Raw genomic sequence first — 12,111 nt, forward strand, 5'->3', positions numbered from 1 at the left:
ATTCATGTCTGGAGCCTAAATGTAACCATCCCTGTTCATGTCACTGGGCCAGGGTCTTTGACTCGATGTTTTCAGGGCCCCTCCTCCAGCTCAGCACAGTGTCACAAGCACTGGAACCAGCAGTGTCCCAAGTACTGCACCCTCCCCTTGCATGCTGAGGGGCAGGACAGTTTGTGACTGGCACCCAACCCCCCTCAGAGCAGTGATGTACTATCTTACCTATACACCACATTCAGGGCTCAGCAGGAACTCCCCCTGCCCCACTCAGCTGTTTCACAGCACATAGGATCAGAAGTGTTACCTGACCAGGAGAACTGGTCACTGCTATTTTCTCAGTGACATTCAATACCGTAGGCCCAATGGGGAGACCAGGATGGCACAGGCTAAAGACAATCACTGCCAACAACCACTTCCTTCTCCCATCAGACCATCCAACGCACATACACCTATTCCTTACTGCCTGACCCCCATTATTCCTGCAGAGGGACAAGGGGGTGGAGCGAGATGGTTTATTTTCAGAACAAAATTCCTGCAAAATCCTGTAGCAAATAGAGGCTATGGAGTCTCCCCAGGGCAAATCTGGAAAGCCCAGCCTTCACAGCTCCTGCAGGGTGGCAGGACCAGATTGTTCCCTGTATACAATGGGAGGCATCTGTGTTGGGCTGGGCAGTCACTGGGGATTACAGGTTTCTTCCTTGGGCCTGTGATACAGTCATACAGACCATTGGCTGTTGCTCATGTGGTTGCCAACAAAGCACAAACCCATCACAGAGCCTAGAATATAAGATGTAACAGAAGGACGCCATCTCTGCGGGTTCCAGCAGATGCAGCTGGGCTGTGGGTGATGGAGATTGTGTCAAATTACACATGCATGAAATGAAAGAATTTAGGTTTGCCTGTGTCTATGTAACATCCCAAGTGCCCCAGGCTGGTAGTCCCAAGGTCCCTTGATGTAGTTCAGGTCTCCGCTGTTCACCCTACAAATGGCACCATAAGAGCCCAGGCTGTTTTCTGGTGGGTCCATTTCATTCCTGCAGCTGCATGTTCCCTCCTTTGCTAAAACCATCTCCTTCATCGGTCCCCACTGCATCACCTGTCTCTGGGTCAACGTACTTAATTTTTTCTTACTGGTTTCTTCATCTTTTCACAAATGCAGAATAGAGCTTCTTCACACCTGCCCAGCTTAACTGCCCCAACTTGGAGATACACACAAGCACCACCTGCATCAGTTCCATGACTGGGTTCTGGGAGCTGAATCCTGGAATGAAGAGTCACATTTTGCTGTTCAGGTCCATCCTCCTTGAGTTCAGTGCACCATGACATAGGACCAGGAATTCTCTGTCCTAGTTCTACTAACAAGTGGGGACATTTAGGCAACAGCCTATCAGAAGAAAGGGCAGATATTCTGAAGGCTACATGTGTCAGAGGAGACTCTCCCAGCACAGGGCCCTTGCACTCTTATGGCACACAGTACAAGGGAAGGTGCGGTCAACCTTTTGTGTGAACCAAACTTCACTTAAGGAAAACTTTTATGCTCCAGAAATTCCTCCTGGAATCAAACTTGAAAAATTGAGGTTTCTGTGCTCCTTTTCCTACAACTAAATACTTTTCCCAGTGGTGATTCCGGTCCACACACTCCCACATACAATCCATAGACTGCACAAGTGCAGACACTATCCATGAGATAAATTCCTGTATCACATGGCTCTTCCTTCTATACTGCACTCATAATGAATCAGCCTTATCTCCACCCACCAACCCCAGGGCCCCCATGGATCTAACACTGCCAACCCTTGATTGATCTCAAGTGTCTGCCCTTCCTTATGGTGAGTCAGTCTACAAGAGTCATGGGAATGGCCCTTAATACAGACAGTTTTAGAGAGAGAAGTGATTTTAGGATAGTGAGTAGCTGTCATGACTCTTCCAGCTCTGTGGTGTTGAACTCATGAGCTAAGTTGTCCACCGGGCTTCACATGGATACAGTAACTAGTCCCAAGACACTGCTGAAGATGTTCTATAACCTTCACATTTCCTGTAACACATATCAGTAGTGTAACTCAGGATGGGTAAGTGGGGCACTGGCCCTGGAAGCCATCTCAGGGGGGAAGTCACAATCACCCCCACCCTGCTGAAGTCCATGCCCCAGCTGTAACAGCAGCCCCATGGTGTTGCTCTTGCAGCAGCAGCTGGGGACATGGACACCCTGTTGTTGCTGTAAGAGGAACAATTGAGGCAGGCAGACCATACTGCAGTGCCAGCAGCAGCCACAACCACTGCAGCTGTGGACTGTTTTTGAATCTGTATCATGGATAAGACTCCTGCACACCTCCACCACCACTCTCCCACAGAGTTTGCTTAGAGCACAAACTCTTCTTGTTATGCCCCTAACACACATAGCCTGTGTACAGCTCATGATGTTTCGTGATATTCTCTCTGGCATCTCTGAAGATGTTTCCTCTGGCATCTCTAACATAAGAAATCGTGGATAGCAGGGAGGATATTGAATAGAGGATTGATCACTCCAGAGATATCTGGTTCAATGCTCTCCCCATAAAGCATCCACTTCTGGCACTGCCACAGACAAGGATATTGGGCTAGATGAACCATTGGACCATTAATCTGACCCAATATGGTATTTCTTATATTATTATGGTGGGATGGGTCCTTCATGCTGTATGAGCTGAGCTTATCAGAAAGTCCCTCACAGGCTAATGGAGAAGTGCCTTATCCATACATACATGCTGTCCTCATCCAACCAGCTAGTCAATGTGTCTGGTTCTCACAAGAGAGAGGGGAGTGATGCTGTCTTTCTTTACCACCTTTGAGCCCTCAGGGCAAGATTTGTTTCACTAGAGGCTCAGCACCCAACTAAAGGTTTCCAAAAACCTGGGGTCAGTTCAGACTTGTGCTTCCTGTGGGCCCTATCACTAACTGAGTGTAGCATGAAATGTACAACACTATTTAATGGGCCTGTCTGAGGCCCTCGGTCCAATGGTCAATCACACTCAGGTGCTTGTGCTGCATTTTGGTGCAAAGTAGTGGACAGTCTAGTGACACAGACTTACAGGCCAGAGGAGAGAGTTGTGCCGTCTGCCCAGATCCACTTCCTTATTTCAGGGTAGTACGACAATCCAGTCCAGAACTGGAAGTAGTACAGACTGCTTCCACGATCTTCATAATAGTGAAATAACTCTGTGTTGATGAAGTTCTGCATGAGAACAGGATTACATGGGAAAGAAAGTGAGATCTCTCAGATGCATGACAGCAGCAGGGTGCCAGGAGTTCGCTATGCAGTATCACCATAGAGAGACATCCATGTAGAGATTATCTCCATCGACAGCCTCAGTATCCTGCATCTGCCTAAGGACCTGTGCTAGTACAATCAGGCAACATCTCAAATATCCTGCAGGTAATGCTGTAATACACACAACTAAACAGAAACACAAGACACAGAAATATAACTAAGCCTATACACATACAAACCACCCACTGATTTCTACACAATCAAAGAGACCACCAAGGTCTTTTGACCATTCACAGACCTCCCCAGCACTCAGAACCCCACTCTTGGCATTGCATGGTCAACACTTGGATGGAGAAACCCAGCCCCAGCGCCTGACTCCTGGATGTTTCCTTTCACTTAGCTGATTTGCACAAATATATCAAAAGTAACACAAACTCACCATCTCGACTTTGCTATCAATTGTGAGCAGGCTAGCAGAGAGAGAATGGCAGGAGGATTTACACTCTGCCCACGGTCTTTTTTCAGGAGAAAAGAGGTAGGACCTGCTCTCGCTGTGACTCCACCGCCCCGGACACTTCTCTGTAAAAACAAACACCACATCAGCTCACCACATTCATGATCTCTACCATGCTGAGGACATTGCGTCAGGAACAAGAGAATATCACACCCACTGTTTTCCTCCACTTCCACTGCTTGTGTTTTATGGGACCTGTGGTGAGGGAAGCTCCTGCCCCACATCTCAAAATGGGGATGGCCTTTCCCCATCTTCCCTCCCTCAGGAGCAGTAGCTACTGCCATGCAGGAAACACCAGGTGCTGGCTTCTCTGACCATCTGTGGGATAAGCCAGACCAGCCAGAGAGCTACCATCAACTTGGCTGAGGCCAGACCAATCACTTCAGCCCAGACCGGGGTAGAGGGATGAGAACATGTCCCCAGCAGGGAAGGTGGGCAAGAGACAGGAACACCAGTCCTTGAGTGAGAGGCACCGGTCCCAAAGCTGGACGCAGGTGGTAATGATCTCTGAGGGAAAAGCTTTTCCTCTTCTGAAAGGTTTTTGCAAGACAACAGATTTTCCTGGCCTAAACTCAGACAAAATGCAAAATACCATACAAAATTCATTAAATCAAAAACCCAATTTTATTTGCATCAAGTGAAAATTTCATTTATATAATCTGAAACATTTCCATTTGATTTAGGTATTTTTTGTGCATTTTTTGCAACGTATCTTAAATTTGGAAATGAAGCATCAGATCAGGAAAGTGCAATCTTTCATTTATGCCATTTCAGAAGAGTTTTTGCACCTTGTAGCGGCACCTCCAAGGGGATCCTTTATCCAAGGCCCACAAATATTTGGGAAGGGAAAAACCTTTGCAGTGCTAGGACAGCTCCACATGCACCTTTGGCCCTACTCTAAAAGCATCTCGTATCCCACAATTTACCTTTGTCGGGAGACTGATCCTGTGGCATTTCTGGAACGGTTGTGTTTGGGTCTGGGCAGGACACCGGACACTGAGTGGGGTTTTCATTCTCTTGACTCAGCCCCATGACTGAAACATCAGAACAGCTCAATGGCATCTGTTGTGATACAGGCTTCAGCAGAGCTTCGTAGCAATAATGTTCTCTGTATCATGGTGACACACAAGCCCTAGCTGCACTAGTATGATTGGATGGAGCAGTTTTCCATGAGGAAAGTGAAGATTTCTCAAATTAAGGCCCTCTAAATTGTTTGCCACCACCTCACCTTCCCACCCACCTCCCCAACTTTCCATATGGAGGTCTAAAAAGGTATCCAGGCACTCTGGCCCTTAACCTGACATCTTGTCCTTACAGGTATTAGAGCTAGAATAGCAGAGGCTTCCAGGATGCTCCTTGGGGGCTGCCATGGAGCTTTAGCTGCTCTGGCTTCTAGGTAATAACCCATGGAGGTATTTCATTTCTTCTGAAAAATATGCAGGTTTTGGCTTTTTGCCCTGATTTGGAATGAAAACATTTCCAAAAGCGCAATTACACCTTTTCTTTGCAGACATGAAATATGGTCCCTGCCCAGCTCTAGTAGCACAAATGCAAGGTAGTCAGGCCTATAAAAGACCACACCCATTGCATAGCATCCACTAACAGCTGAAACAGCCCTAGAGGGAGTTCTGGAAACCACAATGTAGCTTTTATACCAGAGCTTCCAGACCACAGTGTCACTGCATCTGTCTAGGATGGCCCAGAGCAGGCTGCAACAGTAATCAGGCTTGTTCCCAGCCAGTGCAATTGCAAGAGTGAACACAAGACCCATCCAAGAATTTTGTAACAAAATTATTTCTCAAAAGAAAATGCAGTTTCTGCAAATCTAACATCTTCTGTGAGGATGCTTCAGTTTTATGTTTTTCCATCAGAAATAACATAACACTTTGATCTACTGAAGTGAACTGAATTGGTATCTGTCAAGTCAGTTTGGCCTTAAACTCAGAGGAGCAATGGGTAAAGATGCTGTGTTGGAGGCAGGCAATGGAGTCAGGGCACAAATGTTTCCAAGGCCCTTCACAGCCTCCTTTAGGTCCTGCCTCGAGGGCTTCCAAGCCCCAACACAAAATGCTGAGAGACCTCATTCCTGGAAGACACTTCCAGCCTTGGGCTTCATGTCCTGATCTGGGATGAAGAAACTCCCCAAACCACAGCTTTTCTATCCCACATTATGAATTTGAGGAGTTGGCCAGGTGTGCCTGCCATGGTTTGGGAGACTCATTGTAATGCATAATGGTGCCAAGTGCCCAGAGGAGCCATGCTGGCTACCACAGACCTGCTGAGATCCTCCCCACAAAACTGCACAGTGCTCTCCAACCAAAAGTATTGCACTGCTGGCCCATAGCAGAGATCTGCTCCACATCCCAAGCTCATATCTCCAAATGAGGCATCTTTCAAAGTACCAGACCACAGGCAGGGATGTGCAGAGCTGAAATTCTGTTTAGAAAGTTCACCAGGTAAAGATGCAGTTTCCAAGTACAAAAACAACATGGATTTTGCCATATTAAATAGCACGGGGGCTCCATTTTCTAGCCAGAAGCAGCAGAGCTGCAGGCCAGATTCTCAGCTCATGTTAATCAACTAGCATTTCCATATCAGCTGATTTCTACGTAACTAACCCCTACCACCCCATATAAGTTTACAGTGCAGGATATGGGGAACTTTTGGTCCTGTTAAATACTTACCCTTAGCACCGTAGATCCTAGCACTGATCAGTAAAAGCAGGCACAGTGACATTAGCAAGAGTATCAGTGGAATCGGGGACCATGGGGGAGATGCCAGGGCAGGCTCTAGCAGAGGAAGAAGGAAAAACAGACAAAAGATGAGAGGGGAAGTCTTCCCACCTATGAAGTGCGGGTGGGCTGCAGTGCACTGGAGCATTTCCAGAACGAATAAGCCAGGACACTCCACAAACCACAGGAGAAGACTCCTCAAGAGTGTCCCCCACTGACTGGACAGTCCCGGTGACTGGACAGCAAAGAAGATGTTTTGGTAGCAGCATGTGCCTGAGGCTGCTGGGGCCTGGAAGACAAGCGGTCTTTGCTCCCTTCCCCAGACCCACCTTTCATTGGAAAACTCTCCCTGAGTTTCTTGTCTCTACCATGTTCTGTCACGGCAGAGGGGAATTGCAATGGCTGAGCTCTCATCCAGGCCAAGTGAACTTGATTGCCCCACAGCCCCTCTCTGCCCCACACTGTACCTCTGTGCCCAACATGTCGAGGGATCTGTCTCTGGAGCTCTGGAGGTGTTTCCAGTCTGAGATCTGATGACGGTGAGGTGTCCTCCTGCCCATGCATTCCTAGCAAGTCCTGGGCAGCTGGTTTGGACTCAGCTAGAAGTGATTCAGATCTGGGCTGGGCCATCAGGAGGAACTGGTGGGTCTGAGTGACTTGGGTACAGCAGAAGGAGCAGCACAGAGCTATGACTGAGAGGGAACCAGTTACGTGCCCTGAGACAGCTGTCACATTGCCACAAGAGGCTTCCACTATGCACTAAGGCAATCCAAGACAGTATTTCCAATTATTCTAAAAGATACAAATGGAGAGATACAGAGGGGAAGAGAAAAAGTCTTCCTGCAGTGGCAACAGACTGGACACTCCCATGGGTCAGGGGAGAATGAGAAGATCTCTGAGAGTATTCCCAGCTGGCTGCGACGAGCACTTGACACTTCAGTGTTTTTGAGAGTTATGCAGTGACCTCTAAAATTTTTCCATTCCCACAGCACATGAATACAACCTAAGGCACGTACCGGTGCCTGTCCTGTGCCTACAGTTTTGCTTTCTGAGGTTACAGCTCCCTCAGGGAGTGGCAGGGAGTTGCACCGTTAGTTGGCAGCTCTGCCTCTAGACCCACAAAGGGAAATATCCAGGCTTTTTGTGCACACCCAGACAGCCTCCCCTGCAGATGAACACAGTTCCCTTCACCTGTAACCCATCCTCAAAACTAACCCTAGTCTCTGGGACTAAGTCCTCCCTGATCCAATACAGGACAGCTGAATCCTGCCCACTCTAAAGCTCTCTTATGGCAATGACAGCTCTGGGGTGAGGGAGAAGGGATACCTGCATGTGTATCCCAAGTGGTGATCAGTGGCTGGCGTTCAGGAGGAGAATGAAGATCCATGCATCCCGGGGGCTGATGAACTGTGTGAGTGCAGGTGCATGCAGGGGCTGGAGCTCAGAGGTCATGAGACAGAAGGGGTTTACAGTCACCTCCTCCTGCTCAAAGAGGCCCAGCCCTCCCAGGACAGGAAGCTCTCCACTTCTGTCCTCTCCGCTGTCCCAGCACAAACTGCACAGGAAGCCCCCGCTGTGGCTCTGAGACATGCTGCTCCTACACAGAGTGCACAGAGCATGGGGCTGTACCAGGTGAGTACAGCCGAGGGGTGGGGGACACTGCTGGGGGATACTGCACACACATAGGGCAGAGCATGGTACAAAATAAAGCATCCACTATACACGGGCATGGAAGACAGGAGCTCAAGTGTGAGCAGTGGATTCTACAAACATTATTCCCTTAGCCTGTCTCAAAATCCAGGCTCTGAAGGCTCGGGGATTGGCCTGGATATGTGGGCAGGATGCATGGTATGTGGCCTTATCAGCACTTTTAAAGGACTTCAGTGATGTAAGGGAATGAATATCTGTGTGGGCTCTGAACTGTAAACACCTGTGTTTGCACCAGTTACACAAGTGATAATTCATCAATGACCCTTATCCTGCTGCTGTAACCCTAAGTCTGAGGAACAGACTTTGCAGTGAAGATCGCCCCAGATTCTAGCACTCGCAGCTCTTTATGCCTTGCATCTATGTTCTACCCTTGCATAATATAATCAGGCTAAAAATACATCCAGTAACAGCCTGCACAACACATTCTGCTTGGTCATCTCAGGCAAACTTATGGAGGTGACGAAGGTAGCAAGTCTCATGGCTAAGGCCAAGTGTTTAACTGGGCCAGGTGACTTGCACCTAAAATGTCACCTGGGGATGTGCAGTGCTGACATTTTACTTAGACAGGCTGTGATGTAAACCTGCATTTTCAACCCATGAAACCGCCTTGGGTGGCACTTGGGCTGCATGCAAATATTTTCCATCTGGTAAACTTTAGCAATAATGTACATTCTTTAGAATCCATTCATCTGGATCTAGAATGTACATTAATAATAATAATGTATTGCTCTTGAGGACAGTCTCCCTGTGATCCATGATGGGGAGTCTTGTGGCCTCTGCCCATCTCAAACGTTATTTCCTTAGCCTGTCTCAAAACCCAGGCTCTGAAGCCTCAGGGATTGGCCTGGATAAGTGGACAAGGCTCAGAAAGGGGTCTGAGGAACACTTAGGACCAGTGGGGTGCTGGGGAATCCTAGCAGGGGTTCAATGGAACTGGGGTCATGCAAAGGTAGCCTCCCTGTTTATTATTATACCATCAAGCCATGGCGGGTGAGACAGGAAGGCACCCTAGGGGTGCAGTGGACACAGCCACTAAGCCACCAGGGGGCCTCACAGCCATCCCTGAGACCCTGACCTTGGTACAGGCCACAGCGCATGTGTGAGTGCCAGAAATACACAGGCATGTGGCTAGAAAGGGGTTGGGGAGGCACACAAAGGGAAATCACTTTCTGCCCTAGGTCTGTTCAACCTTGTGCCCTCTCCAAATTTCAACCTTAGGAAAATATATTCCTCAAACTGCCCCACACCAAAATCTATAGGCAGCCACCCTGTCTTTTTATTGTAATCCCTCTCCTGCTAACTTGATCCAGCACTGAAGCCCTTGATTTTAATTTGTGTAACTCTATCAGCCAAAGTAATGTGGAAGGAATCTAAAAAAGATCATTTTAGGCAACTAAAAGTCATGTTTGCATGCAGAGGAGTTGCATGTTTCTGGTAGAGCCCTGCAGTTTTGAACTCATGGGTTAAGTCACGAGGCTTTGCAGGTAAAGAGATACAGCCAGGAATCCTGATGCATTTTTGAGGACATAAAATAATCTTCACTTGTTTGCAGTAACACTCCTGATGCAGGGCTGGGACCTTTGACAGAATTGAGCCTAGTCATATTGGGAAAGTCCTGAACCCATGTTTAGGACAAGCCCCTCACCTTTTCAGTCTATGACAGGTTTTCCAGAATAAGCTAGGGCACACCTCTCCTTTCAGCCAAGAAAACTAACCCCAAGAGGAAGACAGCAGGCCATCAAGGTAGTATACTACAGAGAGATACCTAACAAGAACAGAGAACATCCTTGCACCATCAGGAAAGGAAAGGTGTGGGTGACTTCTGTACCATGACAGTCAGCAACTTCCTAGTAGGATATATGACTTTTACAATGTTTATCCTTGCCAATTTGATATTTACACATTGCTTGGATAATTGTGTCTCTAAGGGGTCTTTTGCATTACAAGGAACCTTACTGGCCAGGTTACTCACCACCTGGATAAAGGAGATGAGGTCACAATCATTTACTTGGACTTTAGGAAGGACTTTGATTTAGTGTCCCATCAGGCTCTCTAGATAAAACAAGGGGATTATGGGCTCAACAATTCAATGGTCAGCTGGGGGGGGAAATTGGCTGTGGGGTCAGACCCAGAGAGTACTACTAAATTAATCTGTGTCGACCTGGTGGAAGGTAGCCAGTGGGGTTCCCTAGACTTTGGTACTTGGACCAGTGCTTTTCAACATCTTCATCAATGATCTGGAAATGGAGGAGGGGTGGTGTGAAGAACACACTGGCAAAGTTTGCCAATGACACTAAGCTGTGGTGAAGTGTGGCCATGCATCAGGGTAGGCGGATGATCCAGGTCGACCTAGAGAGATTAGTTACATGGGCGGACCAGACCCAGATGCTGTTCAGCACTGACAAGTTGTAACAGACCACAGGCTCTGTTACTTCCAGGGACGTGGGCAGCAACAAGGCAGCCTGCAGCTGGCTGCAAGCCTAATTAGGCAGGACTGCCTGATTGGAGAACAGAGCCCAGCTGGTCCTTATAAAGCTGGGCCCTGAGCAGCAAGGCCAGAAGACTGCTGTCAGCAGCTGGAGAGGCACCACTGGCTGAGCTGCTGCTCAGTACAACTTGGAGGTAAGGGAGGAGCTATTGGGGAAGGCCTGGGGACTCCGGGATGGGGCTTGGAGGCCCAGAGAGGGGCTTGGAGCCCAGAGATGGGGCTTGGAGCCCAGTGCATATATTATAAACATGATAAGGCCCGGTATTAGTCCATGAAATATCTGCAACGCATGGGACACAATAAGGGTCGGTCAGAGTTGTGTACATAGGCCCTTGTCATCAGGGCAGGTAAAGGGCAGCCTCCCCCCTAATGAACATCATTCAATCATGAACATCAAGGTGGGGAAGGCGAGGTAGATGGGTGGTTTGCCCAGAAGCAAGTGGGTGGGCCTATGTTGAGACCAGGCTCGGGACTCCCACTTTTTACAGAAGTGTAAAGTGGTCCATCTGGGAAGGAAAAATCTGCTACAAACTTGCAGGCTCGGTGGTGCTATGCTAGCTAGCATCACGTCCAAAAGGGACCTCAGGGTCATAATTGACCATAAAATGAATATGTGCCACCAGTGTGTTGCTACACTTAGCAGAGCAAACAATACACTGGCATGCATCGACCGATGCATCTTAAGCAAAACTAAGTAAATTATTCTCCCACTCTACTCAGCATTGGTGAGGGTGCAGCTGGAGTACTGCATCCAATTCTAGGCACCACACTTTAAGAAGGAGGTATTGAAGCTTGAGAGAGTCCAGAGAACAGCCACTCGTATGATTAGAGGCCTGAAGAGCAAGTCATAAAAGGAAAGGCTGACAGATTTGGGACTGTTCAGTCTACAAAAGAGAATACTTCTGCGGGAGGGTTGGTGGCAGCTTACAAATATATCAGGAGAGAGCATCAGGAGCTAGGTGAAAAACTATTCACCAAAGCACCCCAGGAGAAAACCAGGAGCAATGGCCATAAATTCCTAGAAGAAGGATTCAGACTGGATATAAGGAAAAACTTCATCACGGTTTGTGTAACCAAACCAAACTCTGGAATAGAATCCCAGTGCGGGTGGTGCAGGCACTTACCCTGCAGACCTTCAAAAGGAGACTGGATGCACATCTTGCTGGGGTTATTTGTCCCCACCAGTCTTTCCTGCCCAGAGCAGGGGGACTAGACCCAATGATCTCACAATGTCCCTTCCAGCCCTGAACTTCTATGAATCTGTGAATCTGTGAAAATCATGAGAATGCAAAAACTAGGTCAGCAAAAATTGCTGACATTATCTTTTCTCAAATGTGTGGCTTAGTGGTGCCATTTCTCAGGTGTCATGTTTGGGGAGTGTAACAGGAAGGCAGAAGGCTCCTGTTACTTGAGAGGAAACTGC

At 48.0% G+C, this 12,111-nt stretch overlaps 1 protein-coding gene across 1 annotated transcript; it reads right to left on the reverse strand.

Annotated features, from left to right (window-relative positions):
- Positions 1-765: 765 nt before the first annotated feature.
- LOC112551377 (C-type lectin domain family 7 member A-like) lies at positions 766-7,120 on the reverse strand. Its single transcript, XM_025212109.1, has 7 exons — positions 6,958-7,120; positions 6,443-6,547; positions 4,685-4,792; positions 3,684-3,823; positions 3,066-3,208; positions 1,129-1,258; positions 766-774 (listed from the first exon to the last, which is right to left on the reverse strand). Exons 1-7 carry the CDS (start codon positions 7,118-7,120, stop codon positions 766-768), a joined length of 798 nt encoding a protein of 265 aa, XP_025067894.1.
- Between the last annotated feature and the right edge of the window lie 4,991 nt (positions 7,121-12,111).

Source organism: Alligator sinensis, unplaced genomic scaffold (assembly GCF_000455745.1).
Source record: "Alligator sinensis unplaced genomic scaffold, ASM45574v1 scaffold21_1, whole genome shotgun sequence".
Classification (NCBI taxonomy): domain Eukaryota; kingdom Metazoa; phylum Chordata; order Crocodylia; family Alligatoridae; genus Alligator; species Alligator sinensis.